The sequence below is a fragment of the Lepidochelys olivacea genome, assembly GCF_965140295.1.
Source record: "Lepidochelys olivacea isolate rLepOli2 genome assembly, chromosome: 12".
In the NCBI taxonomy this organism is placed as follows: domain Eukaryota; kingdom Metazoa; phylum Chordata; order Testudines; family Cheloniidae; genus Lepidochelys; species Lepidochelys olivacea.
In genome coordinates this window covers 3,072,973-3,100,324 of record NC_140422.1, presented here as the reverse complement: position 1 = coordinate 3,100,324, position 27,352 = coordinate 3,072,973, and the positions used below count along the sequence as shown (strand labels likewise).

Genomic DNA, 27,352 nt, shown 5'->3' with positions numbered 1-27,352 from the left:
GCAGGCAGGAAAAGGACTGAAGCAGCTCTCAGCATAGGAGGCTGAATGCGAGACGCGCTGGCTCCCCACGACGCCCGGTGCTGGTGCACACCAGGCAAGCCTGGGGCAGGCAGCCCCAGGGTAGGCTCCTAGGGGCTGTTCCTAACAAGCTGGGGCAGCTGATGGGAGATCCGCCAGTCTCCATTCAGTGTAAATCTTCTCCAGGGCTCTGCTTGTTTCCATGGAGACCCTGCAAGTGAAATTTTCCATCCCGGATGCCAAATGCCTGTGGATGAGGCACAGCCCTCCAAGGGTTACCAAATATAGACAAAAGCTGAGCGAGTGCTCCACAGCGCAAGGCAAGGAGCGCGCGCAGGAGGAAGCCTCAGGCCTGACACCCAGCTCCACGGGCAGGTGCCTCAGAGCAAGGCCCTGCTGCTGCTCGCACAGAGAAGGGGTCCGGCCTGGCCTGCCAAACGGCTCATAGGCCTTAATGCTCCAGAGCCCCGCACGTATATGCTCTGCAGCCCTCGACTGCTGCAGAAGGCAGAGGTGCCCTGGCACCTCAGTGATGTTACCGGAGGGTGAGAGTCGCAGCCACTGCTCTGCTATGAACCCCTGCCCCTGCCTCTCCCCAACTACCACTGCAGAGGTGGCAGCTCGAGCCCATGAGGTCCCAGCATGCATTGCTCCATCTTGATGCAAGCAGCCAAGTCTCAGGCCCTTCAATCCCACCAGGTCATGGCTTTGTATTAAATATAAGGGCAGCCACGCTAAATACAATTAGCTGTGTCCCGTGCATAGGTCACCACTCCACAACGGAGCACAGAACCCCCCCCCCCCCGATGTCACTATTCTTCCTCATCAGGATTGCCCTTCGACCTCCCCGCACCTTACACCAGGCTGCGAGGGCCCAAGCCCATGCTGCATCACTGAAGGAGTGGAGGCGGCTCAGCACCTGCAGGAATGGGCCTTCATAAGGGATGTTGCCAAGCCAGGCGCATATCGTATTGGGAGCTCTAGGGTTAGGACCAACATGGGCTGTGCCCGTTCCCTGAGGATACCGCATACATGGCTGGCAGGAACGCAAGAGGACAGCATGCGCTCCCAATGCCTCTAGTGCTACAGGAACCCTAGGTCAGGGCAGTCTCTGCAGGGGGCTGGAGTCCCAGCCTCCCTGTGCGGTTTCAAGGAGTTACTCCCCCAGCTGGTGTCACTCACGTGGTCTGCAGGAGCTCGGGGTTGGGCACGCACTGCAGACGGTGGGAGAGGAGCTGGAAGGCACTGCTCTGAGGCAGAAGCATCAGCAGCCCGTAGAGAGCCTTGATCAGGTAGGGGTTATTCTTCACATCCAGCAGCTGCAAGCGCAGATCTGTGGCCAGAATAGACAGGCAATCAATGGAGGTGAAAACAATCCGTCCATCTGGCAGCCAGATCCCCCCACCAAACCCTCTGCATAGGTTCAGAGATAGATCCGGGTCGTTCTTTACAAACCACCCCAAACTTCTCCCAGCTGGCCCAGAAAAGCACCTCCTGGGTGCCATGCACTCATCTGCTTTCAGAGGGCCTGGCAAGCACAACCCCGCAAGGTCCCATTATTCTCTACCCCAAAGATTGCTTTCATGTACCATTGCTTCCAACACCCAGGGGTGATGGGCGGGAGTCCCCGCCCAACACCTCTAATGCCACGGCAACTTCGGTCAGAGGCTTTGTGCGCTCCCCACCCTCCCCCACTGCTAAGCATGTGCTTCCAGAAGCAGTACACCTGATCTGAGTCAGGAAGACATGCTCCTTTCTAGGTCACTGGGCTGGCACAATGGCACCCCTCTAATCCACTGCTTTTGTCCCTGACCTGCAGGCCTGCCACCTTCCCCAGCTCCTGCTGCAGTGTCTCTGCATGGATGTGATGGCATTTCTCAGGCACAGCCTGAATTTGGATTCCTGCACCAACTGCAGAACGAGTCCTGCCACAGCCCTGCCAATGAACCCAGGCCAAGGATGGGGGTCTGCAGCTCACAGACCCCTCTTTCTTTTTGCTTTGGGAAGCAAAATCTACCAGAGTCAGTTGATTGGATGGTTTCCCTTTGCCATTTCCTTTCTAGGCCACCCCTTGCTGCACATCCCTTCACCACCTTGTGAACAGGTTGCTCACAAAATATCCAGTTTAAGATGTAGTTCTACATTGCAAAGCAGCTCTTTTCTATTCCACAGATTCTGTATTCAGTCAGAATCATAGAATATCAGGGTTGGAAGGGACCTCAGGAGGTCATCTAGTCCAACCCCCTCCTCAAAGCAGCACCAACCCCAACTAAATCATCCCAGCCAGGCCTTTGTCAAGCCGGGCCTTAAAAACCTCTAAGGATGGAGATTCCACCACCTCCCTAGGTAACGCATTCCTGTGCTTCACCACCCTCCTAGTGAAAAATGTTTCCTAATATCCAACCTAGACCTCCCCCACTGCAACTTGAGACCATTGCTTCTTGTTCTGTCATCTGCCACCACTGAGAACAGCCTACCTCCTTCCTCTTTGGAACCCCCCTTCAGGTAGTTGAAGGCTGCTATCAAATCCTCCCTCACTCTTCTCTTCTGCAGACTAAATAACCCCAGTTCCCTCAGCCTCTCCTCATAAGTCATGTGCTCCAGCCCCCCTAATCATTTTCATTGCTCTCTGCTGGACTCTCTAATTTGTTCACATCACTTCTGTAGTGAAGGGACCAAAACTGAATGCAATACTCCAGGTGTGGCCTCACCTGAAAGGAAGCATGCTGAGGAGAAAACTGGAGGCAGCAAAAGAGGCAGAAAAAACCCAAGAGGCTGCCCACAGGAGAGCTATGGAGGCAAGGGAAAAAGAACTGGAGGAAAAGGAAAAAGAGAGGAAGCATGCACTGGAGACGGAGAAGGCAGAATATACCAACAAACCCTAGAAATCCTTCTCCAGGTACTGCTTCACATCCCAGGAAGTTCCCCACCTACAAGGCAGGCGATGATACCGAGGCCTTCTTAGAAAACTTCGAAAGGGCCTGCCTTGGGTACAGCATCTCTACAGACCAATACATGGCAGAGCTGAGGCTGCAGCTCAGTGGACCCTTAGCTGAAGTGGCAGCTGAAATGCCTAAGGAATACATGAACCAGTATGAACTGTTTAAAACCCAGGCGAGAGTCAGAATGGGGCTAACACCCGAGCATTCCCGTCGGTGGTTCAGAGCCCTAAGGTGGAAACCAGACATGTCATTTACCCGACATGCCTACCGTATTGTGAAACATTGGGATGCCTGGATATCAGGAGCAAGAGTTAAATCTCCAGAAGAGTTGCCCTTCCTAATGCAAATGGAGCAGCTCTTAGAGGGTGTTCCTGAGGAAATAGAAAGATACATCCTAGATGGGAAGCCTACAACTGTAATCGAGGTGGGGGAGATTGGAGCCATATGGGTGGAGGTGGCAGAAAAGAAAAAACTAGTAGCAGTTGGGGCGAATATCAGAAGGGGCAAAACGGAACAAAACGGGTGGAGGGAGGAGAGAGGAACAATCCTGGTCGCAGTTGGAGCGGATACCAGAAGGGACAACCTCAGACCACACCCTACTACCGGGGGCAGCCCAAGACCCCAACTACAGCCCCAAGGAACAGTCCAGACACCTTATCGTCCAGCCACACCGTTCTCCAGCAACCCACCTCGCCCCAGTGACCCGTCAGCTGGACAATGTTTTAAATGTAATGAGCCAGGGCATGAAAAGGCCAACTGCCCCAAGAACCCCAACAGATTACAGTTCATTGCACTGGAATCACACCAGAGGTCCTCAGGCCCAAATGCCTCCCAGATACCCTCGGAGCGGAGGGAAACTGTGAGTGTGGGCAGGAAGAAGGTAACCGTGTGGCGGGACACCGGAGCACAACTGAGGGCTATCCATGCTTCCTTAGTGGACCCCAATTTAATCGACCCAGAGATCCAAGTGATGATTCAACCCTTCAAGTCAAACTCTTTTGACTTGCCTACAGCCAAGTTGCTGGTCTAGTACAAGGGCTGGTCAGGAACGTGGACTTTTGCAGTCTATGATGATTATCCCATCCCCATGCTGTTGGGGGAAGACTTGGCCAATCATGTGGGAATCGTCACCTGGAGCCAGGCTAAGCAAGCTGTCACACCTAGCTCTATTCTGGAAACTTCTACTAGGACCCGGTCAGAGGTAATGGAACCGGACCCCATGCCAACGTCAGCAACAGCAGTAGTGGATCCAGTCCCAGAGACCCAGACAGAGTCAGTCCCAGAACCAGAACCGGCGGAACAACCAGCACCAGACCCATTGCCAGCACTGAATCCAGTGCTTGCAACCCCAACACCAGAGGGCCCCACCGAACCTGCACCAGTAGATAACCCTACACAAGAGGCTCAGCAGGAGCCTGAACCCCAACATAGTGCACCAGCAGAGAGCAGTTCACAGTCAACAGAAACAGCCCTATCACCTGCATCGCTTCCAGAGGGACCAAGCATAGGTCCACAATCCAATGAGGATTGTGGAACTGATGTCTCCAGCATCAAGGGAATGGTTCCAGACCGAACAGGAAGCAGATGAAAGCCTCCAGAGAGCTTGGATAGCGGCACGGAGCAACCCACCACCTCTCAGCTCTTCTAATCGATCCAGGTTTGTTGTAGAAAGAGGACTTTTATACAAGGAAACTCTTTCTGATGGACACCAGGAAGACTGGCATCCTCGGAGACAGTTGGTAGTTCCAACTAAGTACCGGGTAAAGCTCTTGAGCTTAGCCCACGATCATCCTAGTGGCCACGCTGGGGTGAACAGGACCAAAGACCATTTGGGGAGGTCATTCCACTGGGAAGGAATGGGCAAGGATGTTTCTACCTATGTCCAACCTTGTGAGGTATGCCAAAGAGTGGGAAAACCCCAAGACCAGGTCAAAGCCCCTCTCCAGCCACTCCCCACCATTGAGGTTCCATTTTAGCGAGTAGCTGTGGATATTCTGGGTCCTTTTCCGAAAAAGACACCCACAGAAAAGCAGTACATATGAACTTTCATGGATTTTGCCATCCGATGGCCGGAAGCAGGAGCTCTAAGCAACACCAGGGCTAAAAGTGCGTGCCAGGCACTAACAGACATTTTTGCCAGGGTAGGTTGGCCCTCCAACATCCTCACAGATGCAGGAACTAATTTCCTGGCAGGAACTATGGAAAGCCTTTGGGAAGCTCATGGGGTAAATCACTTGGTTGCCACCTCTCACCACCATCAAACAAATGGCATGGTGGAGAAATTTAATGGAACTTTGGGGGCATGATACGTAAATTCGTAAATGAGCACTCCAATGATTGGGACCTAGTGTTGCAGCAGTTGCTCTTTGTCTACAGAGCTGTACCACATCCCAGTTTAGGGTTTTAACCATTTGACTTTGTATACGGCCGTGAGGTTAAGGGGCCATTACAGTTGGTGAAGCAGCAATGGGAGGGATTTACATCTTCTCCAGGAACTAACATTCTGGACTTTGTAACCAACCTACAAATCTCCCTCAGAACCTCTTTAGCCCTTGCTAAAGAAAACCTAGAGAATGCTCAAAAAGAGCAAAAAGCCTGGTATGATAAACATACCAGAGAGTGTTCCTTCAAAGTAGGGGATCAGGTCATGGTCTTAAAGGCGCTCCAGGCACATAAAATGGAAGCGTTGTGGGAAGGGCCATTCACAGTCCAAGAGCACCTGGGAGCTGTTAATTCCCCACCTCCAACCAAAAGCCTAAGGAGTACCATATTAATTCTCTAAAGCCCTTTTATTCCAGAGAATTAAAGGTTTGTCAGTTTACAGCCCAGGGAGGAGATGACACTGAGTGGCCTGAAGAGGTGTCTACTACGAAGGGAAAAGTGCTGGTGGCGTGGAAGAGGTGAACCTCTCCATGACCCTTAGGCATATGCAGTGACAGCAGATCCAGGAGCTCTGCACTAGCTACACGCAGACGTTCTTAGCCACCCCAGGACTGACTGAACGGGCATAACACTCCATTGACACAGGTAATGTAGTTAACAATTCCAACCACAGGATCAAATCCCACCTCCAGGTGCACAGGTGACAGGAAGGTAAGTTTGCAGCCATGTATGAGGCACCAGACTAAGGGCTTGTCTATCCTTCAGATATGCTGTGAATTTAAAGGTGCAATAGCTGTTCCAGAATAACTGCATGTGTAGAGAAGCTCTAAGCACTTAGCTTGACTCTCAGATTCCAGCCAAGATTGCAGCTCCAGCAATTAGGAAAAGCCATCTTTCTTATACACTGAGCATGTCTGATTTGATCCGGAGGCAGTGAGACACCACAGACATGGTACTGCATGATGCCATTTGCAGAAGTGCTTTTCTGAATAGCATGGCACCATGAATTTCCCAGAAGAGGAACAGCACACACATGTGTCGAAATCAAGCAACCCCTGCAGGGATTACAACTGCCACCACCTGCATTAGAAAAAATTGAGTGCAGAAATCCTGCAGAGGGCTAGGTGGCTTGTGCCATCAACACAGATTCTTTTGGAATGGAAGAAACGCCTCCAGGCCTACCCCAAAGCCTCGCCAGCTGTGAACATGGCACAGCCCTTCCTAGTTACTGCATAGCACAAGCTACAAGACACAGACAGAGCAGCAGCGGAGTGAAGAAGAAACCAGCACTTCGATTCTTCAACAACAAGAAGAATGTGAGCAGCATTTCTGAGTGCCACGCTGTGCCGCAGCGACTCAAGAGCCAGAGTACCAACCTCTGGGCAGAGTCCTGGGCTGTAGCCCCACCCCCGTTGGCGGGGAGCTCTAGCTTTCGATTTCACCAACCACTTGTCACGTTCATACTCCTCGGACACTATAACCGTCTCAACAGGGAGACGCAGACAGCCCCTTGGGCACTCCGATCTGTCCTGCCACCTAGGCAAGCCTGCCTTTGCCATAGATGGCCCCTTACACCAGGATCACAGCAATATTCAGATTACTCCCAAGTCCAAAGGACCAGCCACTGACCCCAGCTCAATTGCACCTTACATCTCACACAAAGACAACACTGTAGCCAGTCCTATAACAAACTCTCTAAAGATGTACTAACTAAGAAACAGAAAGAAGAGTTATTGACAAGGTTAAAGCAGGCTACCATACACACCAATGAGTTCCAATCTTAAGTTTCAAAATGAAACAGATGCTTCTATACGAAGGAAATGCTACTTGTCCTTTAGGGATGACCCAGACTAAGCACAGGGGATCTTCTGCTTATGCCTGGTAATCCTTGCGCCCCCGGAGTCCAAGCAGCATAAAGACACCTTTCCTCCTCGACAGGGGTTTTTATTCCCTTCCCCCTTTCTGCTCAGAGCTGCAAACTCAACTGATGAGTCATGCAAGCGAATTCCTCCCATCTTCACGGGGCTGGGGAAAGTAAACAGAGTCTTTTGCCCTCTTTAAGGTTCTGCACTAGTCCCCCTGGTGTCGCTGGGCAGGAGCTAACATCTTCTGCTGGAGACCAGCATGCCACACTCGTTCGTGGCTCTCCCCCGTCTGGTGAGCTAAAGTCACAGACGCTTACAATGCACACGCACACACATTACCTTGCAGTGTGGGATACGGATGCTAGAAGTGAGATTAACGCAGGCAGCAATTTGCAATCATTCCATAAACACTAAAACATACTTAGAATTCCAGCACCTATTTCAACAACACTAACACACAAGCGAGCCAGACCGGTCACAGCTCTGTATTTGTCATTGTTCAGTTGAGACATGGGGACCTGGGCATGAGCCAGCACCTGCCCTGCCAGCATCACAATGAGCACCACCCATGGCCAATTCTGATTGGTTTTCCTGTCACTAACTTTTTTTTGACCTACAGATCTAGCTACCGGCAGGAAGAGAGTTGGATCTGAAGAGCAATCCTTACTCATGAGTGTGAATGCGAGTTGGAGACCTGCTGCCCACTGTATTTCTTGCACGTCACTCCCTGCAGTATATCTATGCTAGTCGTAGTCCTGGCTCCCCTGCTGAACTGGCCATATCACTGCCCTTCCAGGCCCCTGCTTCCCCATTGGTAAAATGATGAGGACACAGACCCACCTTTGTAAAGTGCTTTGAGATCTCTGCATGGGAAGCCCTTCCAATCCTCTCTCCCCACCCACCTACTCTGTTAATGAGCCTCCCTCCCGAAAGGGGTCAGAGCTATGGCACTAACATTTCTGTGTCTGCCTCATGGAAATGGACTCTCCCTGTCCAGCCCTGCCAGTTCCCCGCAGTGCTCATGTGCAGGCTCTCAGAGCTCTTGGAAAACTGCTCTTGGAGAGAGACCCACGGGAGGGAGGGCTGGAGAGTCCCTCCCCTCCCAGCCCAGGGCCAGGCATTTCCCACCTGATGTTAGCTGGTTCCCCAGCAGTACATCTGAGCTGACATCTCAGGGGCAGGCAGCCACCTGGTGACCCCAGAGCTCAGGCAACATCAGCAAGGCTCACTGTAGGGGGAGGGCGTACAGAAGTGCATGTACTTTCCACCTTTAATTTAACCCATTCCCATCTCAATTACTCTGCCCAGTTACCAGAGAACCAACCAAGACCACCTCTTCCCCCTCCTCACTCTACGCCAGCCCTGCAGTCCTGGGCTTGTAGCATTACAGGAATTTCCATGGTAACAGGCTGGGATGCAGCAAGACTTCAGAACAAAGACCGTGAGAGACAGGGATAAAGGAGGAGATGGACCCAGAGGCTCCGGCAGGAGATCATCTTGAAGGCCACCCAACACTGGGACAGGTATATTGGCAATAAGAAGAAAGCCAAGGAAAGTGTCGGCCCTTTTCTGAATGAGGGAGGCAACCTAGTGACAGAGGATGTGGAAAAAGCTAACGTACTCAATGCTTTCTTGGCCTCTGTCTTCACGAACAAGGTCAGCTCCCAGACAACTGCACTGGGCAGCACAGCATGGGGAGGAGGTGGCCAGCCCTCTGTGAAGGAAGAAGTGGTTCGGGACTATTTAGAAAAGCTGGACAGGCACAAGTCCATGGGGCCGGATGCGTTGCATCCGAGAGTGCTAAAGGAATTGGCAGATGTGATTGCAGAGCCATTGGCCATTATCTTTGAAAACTCATGGCGATCGGGGGAAGTCCCGGAAGACTGGAAAAAGGCTAATGTAGTGCCAATCTTTAAAAAAGGGAAGGAGGAGGATCCTGGGAACTACAGGCCGGTCAGCCTCACCTCAGTCCCCGGAAAAATCATGGAGCATGTCCTCAAGGAATCAATTCTGAAGCACTTAGACGAGAGGAAAGGGATCAGGAACAGTCAGCATGGATTCACCAAGGGAAAGTCATGCCTGACTAATCTAATTGCCTTCTATGATGAGATAACTGGCTCTGTGGATGAAGGGAAAGCAGTGGACGTGTTATTCCTTGACTTTAGCAAAGCTTTTGACACTGTCTCGCACAGTATTCTTGTCAGCAAGTTAAAGAAATATGGGCTGGATGGATGCACTACAGGGTGGGTAGAAAGTTGGCTAGATTGTCGGGCTCAACGGGTAGTGATCAGTGGCTCCATGTCTAGTTGGCAGCCGGTATCTAGCGGAGTGCCCCAAGGGTCGGTCCTGGGGCCGGTTTTGTTCAATATCTTCATTAATGATCTGGAGGATAGTGTGGATTGCACTCTCAGCAAGTTTGCGGATGACACTAAACTGGGAGGAGTGGTAGATACGCTGGAGGGTAGGGATAGGATACAGAGGGACCTAGACAAATTGGAGGACTGAGCCAAAAGAAATCTGATGAGGTTCAACAAGGACAAGTGCAGAGTCCTGCACTTAGGACGGAAGAATCCAATGCACCGCTACAGACTAGGGACCAAATGGCTAGGCAGCAGTTCTGCAGAGAAGGACCTAGGGGTGACAGTGGACGAGAAGCTGGATATGAGTCAACAGTGTGCCCTTGTTGCCAAGAAGGCCAATGGCATTTTGCGATGTATAAGTAGGGGCATTGCCAGCAGATCGAGGGACGTGATTGTTCCCCCTTTATTCGACACTGGTGAGGCCTCATCTGGAGTACTGTGTCCAGTTTTGGGCCCCACACTACAAGAAGGATGTGGATAAATTGGAGAGAGTCCAGCGAAGGGCAACAAAAATGATTAGGGGTCTGGAACACATGATTTATGAGGAGAGGCTGAGCGAACTGGGATTGTTTAATCTACGGAAGAGAAGAATGAGGGGGGATTTGATAGCTGCTTTTAACTACCTGAAAGGTGGATCCAAAGAGGATGGATCTAGACTATTCTCAGTGATAGCAGATGACAGGACAAGGAGTAATGGTCTCAAGTTGCAGTGGGGGAGATTTAGGTTGGATATTAGGAAAAACTTCCACTCGGAGGGTGGTGAAACACTGGAATGCGTTCCCTAGGGAAGTGGTGGAATCCCCTTCCTTAGAAGTTTTTAAGGTCAGGCTTGACAAAGCCCTGCCTGGGATGATTTAGTTGGGATTGGTCCTGCTCTGGGCAGGGGGTTGGACTAGATGGTCTCCAGAGGTCCCTTCCAACTCTGTTTTTCTATGATTCTATGATAGGTATTCCCAGATTAGGGAGTGCTAGATAGTTTAGGGTTTTAGCGTGGATGGGGGAGGTGAAGCTGCACAGAAATCTGTATTTCACTTCCTGGGCCTGTGGCTGGGTGCAGCAATGGTGTGCGTGTGGCCTGCTGAACTCCCAGGGGCCTGAAGGGAGGTGTATTCAGCTGTGACGCCTGACCCTGGCTGTTCAATGGAGCTGGTAAAGAGCATCCATGTCCCAAGAACACCAAACTCTGCTGTGGAGAGCCAGCAACTTCGCCTCATTTGCACCCTCTCATGTAGCACCACGAGCCAGTAGTTGCACTAGGGACGAGAAATGGAGCTTAAAGTTTGACTCCATTCGCTGCTCAAGGAGAGAAGTGGACAGGAGAACAAGCTCAAAGCAATCACTACCCACAGAACAGGGCACCCAACCTGGTGCCAGCTGTGATGAGGTGGTTGGGGGGACCTCAGCCCAGCTCATTTTAAGGCACTCTCCTGGTGCACGACAGCTCCGTGCAATGAATCTGCACGCACTGCTTGAGAGAGAAGCAGATGCACTGTGCTACCAACCCTTGTAAGGTGTAGCCCGAGATGCTAGGGACTGGGTCAAGCTAGGCCCTTTGGGACATGTTTCCTTCTCTCCCATCTCACACCACAAGCATAGCTACATCAGGCAGTCCTGCCTCTCGGCTCTGAGCACCTAAGGAAAGTGCCTGTCACAAATCACATGTTCCTCACTCTGCAGATCCTGCTGGCCTGTCCCACTGATCTAGGCGGAACTGGACCAATGGCACAGGCAGCTGAAATCAGAGGGCCACTCATGCTGCTGCACGACTTGAGCGATGGAGCAGAGCAGCGGGGTACGAGTCGGCCGGGGTAAGCATTCCAAGCGAGTGCTCCAAAAGCAGGGAAGGCCTATGGCTGGGGGCTCCCACTCACCCCGGATGGATGAGCATGCCCTGGTCAAGTTTCCATCTGCAGTTACTGTGTGAAGTGTCACAAGATTTAACATGGTCAAGAGCCTGTCTCCTACATGGCACTGGGATTGTGTGATAGCACCACCCAGAATCGGGACAGGGATCCTCCAAACCGACAGCCACTGCTGCTTGAGACACATGAACACCAGGACATGGAGAGGGCACCGACAGCTCAACTCCTGTGCCCCACAGGGCGTCGGTAACTGCAGCTTGGCACAGGCCCCTTGCCCATCACCCAATTCACTGTCCTCTCCCCCCAAACTTACCACCACTGAAGTTTGCCACACAGGCTCTCTGGTCCCTTTACGCTGCCCGCCACCCTTCCTGAGCAGCTGCTGCTGGGTGTGTCAGGAGCGTGGTCACAGCTCCAGCATTGCAGTGTTGCCAATTCAGGTGGCATCCAAGGTTCCACTCGGAGTCCCATCTCCTGGAGTCATGATTATGCAAGACTCAGTTTTCAATTAAAAGAAAAGTTTCTAGCCTCATGGTTGCAGAGAAAAGCTTGACCATGAGTCTCATGTGCACCTGACCAGCTCGGACCACAAAAGGAAGGACCACGCCCAAATTACCTGCTTTTACATGTCATGATTTTAAGCCAATCTCATGATCTTTGGGGGCCTGACTCCTGATCTGTGTATGTTGGGGGTTGGCGATACCATATGTGCTCATGCTCTGGGACATGGTCATCATATCTGGAGCAGGGCTGGACTAAAGCCCATCATGCCACCGCTACAGCCCCACCCCTCACTCAGCAGCAGCTGCATGGGGTCTCCTTACCGACTACTGGAGCAGCAGAAGCTGCTGGGCATCCTTCCCATTAGGAGCAGTACCGAGCACCCCCCCACTCTCACCTGAGCAGCCAAGTGTATCTGATGAGGGGGGACAAGGGCAGGTCTGCTGCACTCTTCTCCTGCCACATATGGAGTCCTCTTCTGGGGTGGGGTTAGTGGGACTGCTCTCAGAGCAGTAGGCCTTGGAGTTGGCACCCCACTGAGAAGTATGGAACAGTTCATCCTTCTCTGAGCAGTTCTTTCAGGCTCTCTGCAGACGCACGCAGACGTTGCTGCATTGGTTACACTCAGGCCACATTTTCAAGCTTTTCTTCCCACTCATGAGGGCTAGAAACTGTCTTGTTTTTAAATGAAAGCGGAGATTCCAGTGTACCCACATGACTCCAGCAGCTGAGGTCCCAAGCAGGAATGTGTAATACTGTGCCTTGGTCCTGCTTGAATTTCAGATAGGTACTCTGCGAAGCTGAGCCCTCGCTCTGCATCCACTGTGACAGCTGTTTTCTGCAGTGAGTAACTTTGTCCATCACTTCAGGGGCATCCCATCCTAGTGAGGCTGTTACATGTTGTGCCTTGCAGCCACATCCCCTTGTGCTGAGATCACAACACAACTTGGAAGTTAAGCAGTGTCAGGTTGGTCCAAGGGCTGCAGAAAGCAGTTGGGGTAACTCAGCAGCCTTCTGCTCTCTGGGTCTCTTAGACAGGAGGGGCAAAAGAAATCTGCTGGCTAAACCAGTCCATCTGACTGGAAAAGACAGTTACCTGTTTCCGTAACTGGTGTTCTTTGGGATGTGTTGCTCATGTCCATTCCATGACCTCCTTCCCCAATGTCTGAGTTTCTGGCAAGAATGAACGGGGGGAGGGAGGGAAGAGAGCTGGCAGTGCCCCTTATTCCATGGCATTCGTGTGCCGCTCCAGAGGGCACCAGAGCTGGTCCCCTACGGATACCACTGAGGGAAAAACTTCTGCACCGGTGCACGTGGTGAGCACACACACCTACAATGGAATGGACATGAGCAGCACCTCTCGAAGAACGCCAGCTATTTGCTTTCCTCTGATCACACTCGGCCCCATTGATCAGGATGACTACACAATTCCTAGAGTCGTATCTTTCCTTTATTCTATTAGTGCTCGTTTCCTTGACAACACTTGTCAATCAGAGTCTGCGTGTGGATTTTAGAGCCCTTTAAAATATTGCTCAAACCAGAAATTTTGGTCTCTGAGCAAAACTTCTCCTAGGAGCAGGCGGACAGCAAGAGACACGCATAACTTACATTCTGTGGAAGCTGCTAAAGGTAGGGCTCGAACCCACAGTACACGGGCACAGATGAGGTTCAAGGACCACAGCATGTCTTCTTGAGCCACACAGTTCTCATGACAATATACTACCTGGAAATCCTTTGGCTCTGAACCGAGCCCTAGGCTTGCTGTACATGAACATTTCATTGTCTTTGGCTCAAGCTACTAACATGCCAACCTGGAGTCCATTAACATAACCCTGAATACCTTCACTATAAATCTGCCACCCTCCCCCAAGGAGCAGTGGGGACCATGCACTAGCCAAACTCAATCCTGCGTGGCTGAGATCAGTTTGGAGATAATCAGAGTCATAGCCTGAGCCCCAGGTGTGCACAAAACACAAAAACAAGGTGATTTCAGTAACATGATTTTTTTTGGGAGGGGAGTGGGGGGGGTGGATCCCAGGAACCCCTTGCTTAGATGACTCCAAATTTGGACCATTAACCGTACCCCACGTTCCCACAAGGCACAGCAAAGTTTGAGACTGCCTGCGTCAGCAAGTGGATTTGGAGCACTTAGAGACAAGCACAACAGCAGAGCTGCCATTGCACTATAATGTTCTCAATCCCTCCATCCATGTACCTTCGCGCAGAGACAGGTAGCAGCTTTCCCATGCCACTGCCCTGAGCAGCATCACCTATACACAGTCTACGTGCAGAAGCCACGCACGTGAATCTAAGAGGCCCCTTTGAAATGGGTCCCCTCTGTTCTTTCCATCCCTTTGTTCAGTGCCAATGCGCTTAGTACTGTTAGCCTGCATTCGGAGCGCCCTCCCTCTGCGCTGCAGCGATCCAGCGTGTCCCTGATGGACTGTTCTACTGGAGGTCTCACACCGCTCACAGCAAAAAGTCTCATAACTTCTGCTCTATTTATTTGTGTAGAGCTGCCACTTGTGATGAAGGAGCAGGGAGGGGACATGCCCAGGGAGCCTGAGCAAGCAAACACTACATGCACCAGGCGCTCCTTCCCCCACACATGTACACATGCTCTGCCACTAGGAAGCAAATTATGGAAGGGCTCCATATGATCCTTACATGTGAAAATTGGACACTCGATGAGCTGCACCAGCTTGTCTACCTCAGTTAGGAAATCCACTGTGACCTCCAGGTCCCCGCTGGACATGTCTGTTAAGGAAATTCCACTGAAAAAGAGGAGCATCCTTGGTCACCGCTGACCACAGTTTAAGTAGCCAGCAGATGAGATGCAGTGCAGATTACCCCCTGCTTCTCTCCTCCATGCGACCAATTACTGCATATCATAGAATCATAGAATATCAGGGTTGGAAGGGACCCCAGAAGGTCATCTAGTCCAACCCCCTGCTCAAAGCAGGACCAATTCCCAGTTAAATCATCCCAGCCAGGGCTTTGTCAAGCCTGACCTTAAAAACCTCTAAGGAAGGAGATTCTACCACCTCCCTAGGTAACGCATTCCAGTGTTTCACCACCCTCTTAGTGAAAAAGTTTTTCCTAATATCCAACCTAAACCTCCCCCACTGCAACTTGAGACCATTACTCCTCGTTCTGTCATCCGCTACCACTGAGAACAGTCTAGAGCCATCCTCTTTGGAACCCCCTTTCAGGTAGTTGAAAGCAGCTATCAAATCCCCCCTCATTCTTCTCTTTTGCAGGCTAAACAATCCCAGCTCCCTCAGCCTCTCCTCATAAGTCATGTGTTCTAGACCCCTAATCATTTTTGTTGCCCTTCGCTGGACTCTCTCCAATTTATCCACATCCTTCTTGTAGTGTGGGGCCCAAAACTGGACACAGTACTCCAGATGAGGCTTCACCATCTCACATATCTGCTGGGGTGGCACTGCACATCAGAGTCAGGTTTCCAAAACGACGTGCAGCTGTGCCCATCACACATGCATCTGCAGAGGCAGATGGGAAATCACTACCCAGCAACCAGTATGTGCATAGAATTACCAGGCTGGGTGCATGTCAGTGCTGATCTGGAAATCTGACCGAGTCTTTTCCACATATGGGCAGTAAAATATTACTACGTTGTGTGTGTGTGTGTGTGTGTGTCACACACACTCTCTGTGGCTTATTTGGGTTTCTGCTCTAACAAACCTTCCCTGAGCTCCTACTTCAATGTAACTGCTCCATTCACCACCTATCCACCCATACCAGCAAGCGGCAAACAGTTGGTTCCTTCAGGAAGCTGCACAACAAATGAGAAATGTATCCTGGGGGAGGGGAAGGTGCATGATTAGGCAGTGGCTCAAAGTAGGAGGTTGAAGGAAGCTGTAAGGAGGTGGCCTAGAGTTTAAGAGTCTCAGCTCTTTAAACCAAGAGTCTTTCCAAGACCTGAGAGAGTCAGGCTGCCCTTCAAGCCAGCAGTGGGTTTATCAAATGTGGGCCACAGAGGTAGCTGCGAGGCGCTCTCCATAAGGAGAGCGAACGTTACCATTAGCACTGTGACACAGCCTCCCCTTGCAGTCGGCGCAGGGCTCTCGCGGCACCAATCCAAAGCATTCCCATCTCCTAAGATGAATTCTAGTGCACAGCAGAGGGGATCACGTAGATCACTATCAAGCCAGTGCTTAGGGAAATGTACTTTGGGAGTTTCATGTTTTGCTGGCACATGGAAATAATCATTATGCTCAACATAAACAATGATGTCAATGGAACTACTGGAGAACCACAGAAAACTGGTCTGGGTCCCGCCAGCAGAGCCCTCAGCTGCTGTCTCTGCCCTGGGCTTGCTAAACAAGGAAGCATTTCTGAGGCTCTGGACGAGCCGGCCAAATAAACCAAGGAATCAAGCGCAGAAACACTCAGCTTAACTAACAGAGGCCAAGGCGAGCAGAGAATCTCAGAGGAAGGGTGACAGCTGGATCACACTTGTGCTGAAAACTGAAATAAAGCAGCAGACAGAGCATGAGCCCATAGGCCCCACCTCTACTGCAGGAATGGCCGTGATTAACCCTGGTTCAGATCCAACCAGGACAATGCTTGTTTTCTGCCCGCATGGAGGGAGACGACCCCTCCCCCATGTTGTAACACAACTGGGCCAACCCCCAAGCTGCCACAGGGTGTTTCTGTGGCACAGCCAACGCTTTAAGGACAGATAGGCTGCCCTGGGGATGTGTTGGGGTCTCCACTGCTTAGCGTAAAAACTCGTTAGGGCAGTGACTCTTTATACAACACCTAGCAATAGGTGCTACTGTAATATTAATAGCACATTAGTAGCATTGCAAGCATCAGCACTAGAAACGCAGCGCGCGAGCCACAAGCCATCTGTCATAGCAGCAGCTGGGGGGTGGGGTGGGGTGGGGTGGGGGCACATGGCTCCCAGGGTGCATGTGGGATCAGGAGCAGGGGAGAGGAGGGTCAGTGACATCAGCCAGCTGGCACAATGCCATCAGCTGCTCACTGTGTGGGGCTCCTCCAAGCGAAGGGCCTGGGACCGGAGACTCCTGCCTTTGCCCTCGCCCTCCCTAGGTGGTCCCCAGGACTGAGCTTCATACCCCGGTATAGAAAAAGAAACAGTGGGGAATTGCATGGTGGAGCTTTAAGGTCACAAGGGTGACCCCTCTGAGAGCTGCATGAGGCAGCAGCCTCAGCTGCAGAAACGGACCCAACAGAGTGGGTGCATGGAAGTGTAAATGATACAGGAGTAGGGACCCTTCTCTTCCCCAGCCACTGCGCTCCTTGCTGGGGAGATAAAGGTCGGTACTCAGCCCTGAGGCACTTTCCTCTCTGCACCCACAAAAACAGACCAAAGGGAGAAACTATCCAGCCCCAGTCAAGGAAACGCTTCCAAGGCCTTTACTCTCACTCCCTCAGCAAGGGATGCCTCCTGTGTAATGAGGGTCGAGCTGGTGGGGGGCCGACCGGCGCAGCGAGGCTAAGGCGGGCTCCCTGCCCTGGCTCTGCACAAGCTCCCCGGAAGCGGCCGCAGGGGCCATCAGGGAAGCTGTGCATGCTGCCCCCTCCCACAGCGCCGGCTTTGCAGCTCCCGCAGGCTGGGAACTGCGGCCAATGGGAAATGCGGGGGCGGCACCTGCGGGTGCAGACAGTGCACCTCTGCCTAGGGGCTGGACATGCAGGCCACTGCCAGGAGCGGCGCTGAGCCAGGGCAGGGAGCCTGCCTTAGCCCCACTGCGCCGCTGACGGGGAGCTGCCTGAGGTAAGAGATCTCCCTGCCCCAGGTCGGAACCCCCTCACACACCGTAATTCCCTCCCAGACCCTGAACCCCTAACCATACTCCAACCCTGAGCCCCCTCCCGTACCCCACACCCCAACCCCCTGCCCCAGGTCGGAACCCTCTCCTGCACCCTAACTCCCTCCCAGAGCCCGCACCCCACACCCCTGCTCCAGCCCTGAGACCCCTCCCGGAGCCCACACCCCAATCCCAGCAGAGCTCCCTCCCACACTCCAAACCCCTTGGTCCCAGACCAGAGTCCCCTCCTGCACCCCAAACGCCTCATCCCTGGCTCCGCCCTAGAGCCCACACCCCCAGCTGGAGCCCTCACCCCTCCTGCACCCCAACTCCCTGCCCCAGCCCAAAGCCCCCTCTTGCACCCTGAACCCCTCATTTCTGGCCCCACCCCAGAGCCCACACCCCCAGCTGGAGCCTCCACCCCCTCCCGCACCTGAACCCCCTGCCCAGTGAAAATGAGTGAGGGCACGGGAGAGCGAGCCCAGAGGGAGGGGGCTGGAGTGAGTGGGTGGCGGGGGCTCAGAGAAAAGGTGGGGCAAGGGTGTTCGGTTTTGTGCAATTAGAAAGTTAGCAACCCTACGTTCCCACCCTGTGCAGGGTTTGAGCGCTCACCATTGTGCTCCCAGCTCCTGCTGGCTAGAGGAGCTTGGGCTTGTGCTTCCTGCTGCATTCAGAGCAAGAAGTGAAGTACTGTGTGCTGCCATACCCTCAGAGCGGGTGCTCACCCCTCGGGATGATCCCTGACCCACAGCTCCACTCACTGTCCCATGTAAGCCAGAAAGACTAGGGTCACTGGGAACTGTGGAAGACTGGCTTCCTGTTCACGGTGAGGTTACGGGGGCATCATAGCCACTGTCCCAGAAGCAACATCTTTGCTGCAGTCTGTCACCAATCAGGTCATTCACTGTGGAGCAGGAAGAAAAATGCAGTTCATAGCCACATCATACAACTCCCCGCTCAAAACCATTATGGAACAGGGCAAGAATGCTGTTTGCTAGAGCTCCCAGCTCATCTGAAGGGAGGGGAAAATAATGGCAGCCAGAAAAGGTGAAACGGTGGATGACTTCAAAGGAGATGCCAAGTGTATGCACGTGTGAACAACTCTCGTGAGCCATGTCCTTCACAGCAACCTGTCCTGGCAAACAGAGGCCCCTGGCTGGAAGCGTCTAGTCAAATAGCTGACGTTCTCTGCACCCGGCTTACATGGAAATGGTGCTGCTGAACCAACCCTGACTGCCACCTTCTTAGAGGCTGCTCTTAAAGCACATCCTGTTTCCTGGGGAGAGCCATGCAAAGACGTCTGATGGATGAAGGAGAGAGTGGCTGTCGTGATGTGTGCACATCATGCCCACGAAACTACTTGTCACGACACTGGCCATCTCCAACAGATTCTGAAAGATGCTGGTCCAGCTCAGAACTCCAAAGTCCCATGCTAGTCCCCTAGCCACAGGCCCATCCTTCCTCTCCAAAGGGGAGGGCCTGGGGTGTTGGTTCACTGCTTTCTCTGTGCTCTGTTGAACAGAGAATTGGTTTCACAAGCAGGCAACAGCAGGAAGACTAAGGAGAAAATTATCTGCTGTCCTAGTCATGAGCACAGAGCAATTTTGAACCAATTCATTGCACTGGCCGCTCTCTCAACTTGCAGATGCCCCTTTATTTGTCTGAAAAGCCCCAGTGGCAGGTACCACACCAGAGGGGAGAGTTTCAGACTTTTTCAGAATTATTTGGGCTTCTTGCAAGAGTGGGTGCAGGCAATGAACTCAGGCCCTTGAGGCAGTTCCCTTACACAATGAAGCATACAATATACCGAGGTTTCCTCCTGGCCCAGGGGATAGCAAATGGCCTGGTTAGGGACCATCCTTAATCAGCTGTTTAACTCTACCACTGTTTGTTATGAAAACAGAGGCAAGGCTGGCTCCTCAGCTCTGACCTTGTGAGCCAGGGAGAGTCAGCTTGGCAGGTCTGCTGCCCTGTTTAGACTACATAACGTTACCACTGCTGCCCTCCTGCTCTTCCCCTGCCCACTCCCTCAGAGACCCCCGGCAGCACTGAAAAGGATACAACTTCTGGATGAGGTCGTAAGCATGTTTGTAGTTCTGGGTGAGGAAGCAGAGGGACACGGTCGTCACAGGGTTGTGGCACCAGGAGCGGTAGAGACAGCAGAATAGATTACGACTCTCCTGGGGGAAGAGAAAGCAATCAGGAGTCAGACCCATGGGTGGAGGGGTGGCATAGTGTGCAGGGCCTCAGGTTCCAAACACAGAGTACCTGCAGTCAGAAGGTCACTGCTCAGCAAGGCCAACTCAACCCTGCATCCATCCAAATCTGGATTCTGTGGCTCCACTGGAACAATAGTAAGGGCTAGATTTCCAGACTTCTGAACATACCAATGAACTCCTAAGTTGTGCAATAGTGCATGAAGCTGTGGTATTTATAAATGCAAATGACAATCTCCAGCTCCCTGGCTATTTGCATGTGCAATTACCATAACTGTGCACAGCTGTGGTCAATGCCAGTGAAACTCATGCACAACTGTTCATACATTTTCATGCAAGCATTTGTGGAGCACACTGGAAATCAGGCCTCATACAGCTGTTATAAGAACACAGGGCCTGCTCTGGATGGCTGGCAGACTGTTGTGCATTGTGGCACTAGGTTGCTGCCCTCCACACCAGCACTGGCTGTATTTCAGTTGTTATATGAAAACTCTTTGGGGTAAGGGGAGCTCTATGACTGTAAAAATATCTGTGCAAAAGTTACCTAGTATTATCCAAAATTGTGGTGGAGTGGAAGAAATCTCCCCTGGGCTGGGATCTTCTCTGCCAGGTTTCAAGCCAGAGAGAATTTGTACAGCTGACTAATAAGAGGTTGTGAAGGAAACTGACAGACCCTTAACTCTGGTATCATCATGTGGATGCTATTGTGTGCGGAACCGGAGAGCTCTGTGAGGTGGGGACCACAGGCACAGCAAGGGGTAGAAAGGAGGGGCAGACATCTGTTTGGGTGTTTCCCCCTGCAGAAATAGCCAATAGTCCTCCTTAGCAGTTAGTGGTTTGGGAAGGCTGCCTATTGCAGCAGACAAGTTGAGGCATGTCGGCTCCTTCTCTGCCCTGGCCCACAGAGGAGTCGTCTGAACCCCTTGGAGCAGCAGAGCGCATGGCAGAAGCCTGCACCATCTTGACACAGACTGAAAGACATGAAAGGCAGGAGCACAGTGGCTGCTGACAGAGCCTCCTGTGCTCCTGCGTGTGGGTGGCGAGCTGCAAGACGCACCCAAGGACTGGATCTGAAGGCTGTCTACCAACACAGGCCTGATTACAAAGGAGAACTCTGAACTGAGTGCCAGGGAGACAAGACACAGACCCCACCCCAGACTGGCAGCGACACGGAAAGAGGGATGCCAGCGCTGTATGCAGGATGCCCTCGGAATGGGAAGGGGCAACATCGAGGTCCCCAGAACTGATGCCCCCTGCAGGAGGTGCTGGTTATTTATCTAGCTCTCGGAGGTGCATTCACCTGACCAATGGCAAACAAGAAGGTGGGGGGAGGGCTCTGAATGGAGAGCTGCCAGCCCCTTCAGACACCAAGAAAACAGGAGTGCTGAAGAAATCAGGGCAGTCTTGGGAAAACAGATGATGTCTAGAAAAGAATTCAACTGATGTCAGCTTCCCAGGCAGCCCACCCCCAGGGAGCCACAGGGCAACTGTCTCCTTTCAGAGCAACATTACGGCTGTGTTAGAGCATTAACGCTTCCTCCACAAAGGGCAGAGGCTCAGCGCGCTCACAGGCAGGCCTTGCTATTGCTCAGACCCCACCACACAGCAGCGCCCACTCCCACCGCCTCTGGAGCCAAGTCTGAGGCTAGGGGCGCTGTCCTGGACACAGGGACAGTGCAGGGTCGAGTCTCCAGCTGGCACCGGGGGAGGCTCTCCACCTTTCAGTCCCCAGAACTGCTTCCGGAGAGATCATCTCTGCACCCTGCCTCACAGGGCCTTCGTTTCCCCAGGCAGCAGCAGCTGCTTTGGGACCCAGGGAGCACTGCAAACTTCTCAGGGATGAACAGCTGAAGCAGAGGGCTTTGAGGGGAATGTGATGAGGTGATGCTACCACCATCACCTGTCCCCTTCCTAGCGTGCCTGGTTTGGGAGCTGGGGGGCAGACGTCAGCTGCTAAGGAGTGCCAATGGCTGTGGGGGACCCATGAGAGAGAGGCTCGTGTGCCATGGGATCAGCTTACACAACAAAGGCTGCTCTCTGCTCAGCAGAGTGCACCAGAAACCCCCTCAGAAGAGGGGGCTGCAAACCTTGGAACTGCCTCCAGGCCCCCCCAGGCACACTACTGGCGTTTGCCTCCAGCGATTAAAAACATTCACACTCCAGCTTGGCAGAGAGGGCCCTGGCACCAGTTTCCATTGGGGAAACTTTAATACCCAGCCTAGGGAGGGAGGGGGTCCCACAGCCAGGCACCGGTCTGGAGCTTGGGAGATCTAGATTCGATTGAGCTCTGCAATTCTTTCTATGGGACCTCAGCTGGTCTCAGTGCACCTCCATTTCTCCCCACCATTGTCATCTATTTAGATCCTAAGCTCTTTGGGACAGGTACTGTACGTGTCTGCACAGCACAGCACAACGGGGCCCTGATCTCGTTTCAGGCCTCTAGGCAGTACCCGAATACAGAACAAGTTGTGTGCAAGGGGAAACGGATCGAATTCCAAAAGAAAAACCACTCCTCTGCGGAGAGACTGAATACAGAGATTCCAGTCACAGGAGACTGGGGCAGGTCCAAAACTGGACTTCAGTGAACTTGCAATGTTCAATTTGGATTCACTGCTTCCTTGACATAGTAACCTGCTTTTCTCTTCCGGCGTCACTGATGCAGTGTACAAAGACAGGTACACACTACCCCTAACTGCTCAGTCCCAAACGAAGTGACCATTTTTTCCCTGAGATATCAGCATCTTTCTTGGCAACAGTTTGTCACATTACTGAGGATTATGGCTTCCAATGAGAAAGGAAATGTGTATACGGACCCTACATTAATCAGGTCTAGTCACACGCAATTCTTGGACCCATCTTTCTTTCAAGCAATAACAAAGAACAATGGTTACATTTTGCACATAGATAGCTTTTCTGTCCTTGGTTGGAAGGGGTTAACAGCCTGTTAGGAACCATTAAGAAAGGGATAGATAAGACGACAGAAAATATCATAATGCCACTATATAAATCTGTAGTACACCCACACCTTGAACACTGAGTGCAGTTTTGGTCCCCATCTCAGAAAAAGATACATTACAACTGGAAATGGTACAGAGCGGGGCAACAAAAATCATTAGGGTATGGAACAGCTTCCACGTGAAGAGAGATTAAGAAGACTGGGACCGTTCACCTTAGAAAACAGACGACTAAGGGGGGATACGATAGAGGTCTATAAAATCATGACTGGTGTGGAGAAAGTAAATAAGAGTTATGTAAAGGGGTAAACAACACAAGAACCAGAGGTCACCCAATGAAATCAATAGGCAGAAGGTTTAATACAAACATAAGAAAGCACTTCTTCACACAACACACAGTCAACCTGCGGAACTCATTACCAAGAGAGGTTGTGAAGGACCAAAGCATGAATGAGTTCAAAAAAGAACTAGACAAGTTCATGGAGGTTAGGTCCATCAGTGGCTATTAGCTAAGATGGTCATAGATGCAACCCCATGCTCTGGGCGTCCCCAAGCCTCTGACTGCCAGAAGTTGGGAGTGGACAACAGGGGCTAGATCGCTTGATGATTGCCTGTTCTGTTCATTGCCTCTGGGGCATCTGGCATTGGCCACTGTTGGAAGACAGGAAACTGGGCTAAATGGACCATTGGTCTGACCCATTATCGCTGTTCTTATGACCTCAAAGCACCATACAACTGTTAAGCCTCAATTTCTACCACGGAAATCTCAAGCCAAGAGTAAATCAACTGAGTCAGGAGCAGATTAGAGCAGCGCTATTCCAAGTGGTGGTCCACGGACTGGTGCCGGTCTGCGAGCCATCGGCTGCTGGTCTGCACGCACATTGGGGAAAAAAATTGCCGGTCCCCCCCCCATCAGATAGCTTGAGAAGCACTGGGCTAGAGGACTCCCAAGGCCACACTGTCAATGGTAAAAAGAAGAATCGGACCCAAATCCTAACCCTTGTATGACGCTCTCTTCCTCCTTGAATACTAGCCCTGCGACTGTACCTTGTGGGGAACATGAGTGTAAGGTAGACACCAGACAAAATACTGAGCAGCTCCTTACCAGCAAGTCTTAAGATGGGGCTTCTGTTTAGGGCACCAAGAAGCAAGCAAGCGAGACACACGGGAGAAGCGAAGGGGCTCGGAGGTTACGTACTGGCCAGAGAAAAAGGCTCAGTATATCCTTCCCCTCAGCCAAAGTTAGTCTTGCCCCTTAATTCATTCCACGAGAAACCTGTCCGAAGCCAGCCTACATCCTGAGGGGACAACTCTGCCCAAAGGTCGCTAGGGGCCCTGGGTACATGACAGCCTCAGTCACGTGCACACAAACAGAGGGTAATAGGTGGGGAGAGCCTGTTTAATGAGGAAGTGTTCCTGTTCAACATACCGGGGTCTTCAGGTCCTTCAGCTGGTTTCTCAGCTGGAAGAGCTCGGAGGAAGTCAGCAATATTGTGTTGAGAGTGTGGACCATAGTTGAGGCAAACTTGAGGTCCTCTTCCCGCAGCAGGATGTCTGCCATGGAGTGGAAGATGTTTTCTGCATTGAGAAGCAGACAAAGCTGCCTGTATGTCAAAGAGAGAAACAAAGGGAGAAAGAAGGTTATTTACTCCAGTCTGTGACCACAATAGCAGACCCATACACCACACCCCTCTCGGAAGGTGCCCGTGTGGTGTAGAGACATAGGAGATGGAAAAGACCTATTTGGTCACATCCAAGTGCTCCCCAAGGGGCCATTACAGCACTTCCCCCTCCAGTACTGTGTTCAGAACCAGCCCAGTGTTCCAACCAATGGAGTTTCCACCACTCCCTTGGGAGAACAGTCCCAAGTCCTGCAGACAGACCTCACCATGCGGAAAGGTGCTGGGACCCTCAGATACTTGCAGAGACAGTGATGCCCACAATCCTTAGGGGCCGTTTGCCCAAGTTACTCGTATCAAGCACTTCACCCTTCCCCAGACAGTAAGTCACCCTCTCTAGCGCACTCATTTTTGTTGCCTTTTCCTGACTCTCCTCTGTTTTGCCATACTCCTGTGGAGCAAAGATGCTCAGAATGGAACACAGTATTCTAGATGTGCGGAACAGCGTTCTCTGCCCTCCCCCTCAAGCAACTCAAATATCACATGGGTTTTCCACTGCTCCCTCTAGATCGCTTTTGGCTTTGTGTGACCTGGAGGAAGCATTTCTTGACAGCTGTTCAAGGTGCGGGCGTGCAGACCTAGGTTAGTGCTCCAACTGAGGACTAGTTCCGCTACCTTGATTCCCATGGAGCAGTGCCTCCCACCCAGCTCCCAGAACACTTCACAGAGGCAGGTAAGAACTGTCTCCATGTTACAGACAGGGAAACTGAGGCACAAACAGGTTGTGAGAGTTCTGCAAGGACACCCAACAAATATGTGGCAGAGTCAAGAGTCAAACCCAGGTCTCCTGACTCCCAGTCCACTTGAACACAGTGATCTGGGGGTTATGATGGACATGCTCCTACAAATACACTTTCTGCCACTATTTCTTTTATAACAGCCCAGCTCTGCACAATTCTGCTGATACAGGGTGCTTCATAAGCTGTATCACGGGGGCTCAGCTGGTCACAGCCGGAATGTTCTGCTTAGCAAACTGCAGCATTCTCCAGGTTTTTAACATTTTTCACTAAAAACCAAACCCCAGATTTTCCTCAGTGTTTGTTTGGATTTTAGGATTTTCTGTTTGGTCTGCGAAGCCTCCATGTGTCTCTAGCTCGCTACGGTTCTGGACAGTTTGTTCAAGGACACCTGAAATGCTGCCCAACGCTGGCTTTGCTATTCTGTACTAGCAGAAGCCCTGATCCAACAGCCTTCAGTACCTGGAGAAGGACTTGATCCATTCCCTTTTTGTCACTGGGCAAAACACAGGCTTAAAAACTTCAAATCTCATTTTATTTTCAATGTAGAATAATCCATACAATGCACTTTCTCCTGGAGCCCACTCCGTGCCATGCAGAGACTTTCGGGTTGTGTGTGTGTGGGGGGGGGGGGGGAAGGGGCCGGGACTTCCCCCAACGTGCATGACATTAAGAATTTCTTGCCCAAGTTCATTAAAATTAAAGGGAGACATTTCAGTGCAGAAATGTCCCCAATGTCTGAGGACCACACTAGCAGAGGTCAGCTAGTTGAGCCAGCAAAGTGATGCTTTCCCCTCGTCTACACTAGCGTTTTTCACCAACATTTCTCACTGGATCATGGGCTCAACTTGACCAGTACAGAAAATACCCTACTGTAGACACAGCCACTAGCAACCTGCTGGCTGGGTTGATTCTTAACAGACCCAATCCTGCCTGGTGCTGGGTTCTCTACCTTGACTTACTTCACTAGATCCGGCTCTCACCAGAATCCTATTCAGGGAAGAGCTCTGGGTGCTAAGTGGGCTTGGGTACCAAGGATACTACTTATCGCCTGTTTATATAGCATGCTCCAAGGTAGCACTGAGTGCTGGAAATGTGTCTCCTTTCTTATCCTTAGGTTGACAGGACCCAAGGACATGGGGAGGGAGGGGAAGGACACAGTCTGAGAGGGCTTCCAAGGCTACCTATAAACAACATCCCCTAGTGCACCACTGGGATTCTTCCAAGCACTCATGCCATAACCGGGCACTTGGCACTTAACAGTGGGGTGCTCTGCGATACAGGGGTGGTCTCGGTTGCATTCATAAAACCCCTTTCTTTCCCATTAAAGTAGGGGGCAAATTCCTCATGAAGATTTAATTGGATGGAGAAAGATTGACACGTTGTCCAGCTGATTGTAGGACAGTGTTCAGCACACTGGCCATCTCCGTGTTTGCACCCCAGTACCCAGGAAGTGACACTCACCATCAGGTAAACCAAACCAGCAACCGGAAAGATCCCCTGGAGGCATCCGATGGACATTTATGAAGGCAAAAGCAGCAGCATGAGCCTTCCTGAAGGGGCTGGGGGCGTTAGCAAGCTGTTTGGCGAAGCTTTGCTGTGACTGGCTGGGGGGTCGGTATGCTGATGGAACACTCCCAGCATGCACCGATTAAACATGCCAGACAGGCGCTGCTGCAGGAGCTCGGAGGAAGATCACAAGGCTCGTTCTCCTTCTTGCCAGTGCTGTGCCTGTGCTCTCCGAGGCAGCAGTGGCAGCATATGGTGACTTCTGATAGCACATGCTGGATGCGTGGCTGAAGGCTCTGCCTTAGAGAACAATAAGCATCCTCCGTTGCACATGGCTTCAAGCTGTGATCTCGTTACATCCCATAAACGAAACACAGTCAAACTAGAGCAGTGATTTCATTGGAAAACTCCTGGGCAGTAGGAAGTGGTGCTGGTGACTAAATAGGTGGCAATTCTTCTCTCTAGTGTCCCTGGAGAACCAGTGCCCCCGCTTGGTTGTGGTGGGGGGCTGTGCTGCTGGAGCGCT

General features: G+C 51.9%; 1 protein-coding gene across 4 annotated transcripts in view; it reads right to left on the bottom strand.

Annotated features, from left to right (window-relative positions):
- The window catches only part of VAC14 (VAC14 component of PIKFYVE complex), a 191,605-nt gene that overhangs the window by 9,548 nt on the left and 154,705 nt on the right, over positions 1–27,352 (bottom strand). For 3 of the 4 annotated variants that reach the window (XM_084644951.1, XM_084644948.1, XM_084644949.1), the window contains 4 exons: positions 24,331–24,505; positions 19,793–19,911; positions 14,598–14,677; positions 1,201–1,351 (listed from right to left, as the gene is read on the bottom strand). In XM_084644951.1, coding sequence (XP_084501077.1) covers positions 1,201–1,351; positions 14,598–14,677; positions 19,793–19,911; positions 24,331–24,505 — 525 coding nt within the window. The remainder of the gene's footprint in view (positions 1–1,200; positions 1,352–14,597; positions 14,678–19,792; positions 19,912–24,330; positions 24,506–27,352) is intronic. The other variant, XM_084644950.1, reaches the window with a different exon arrangement.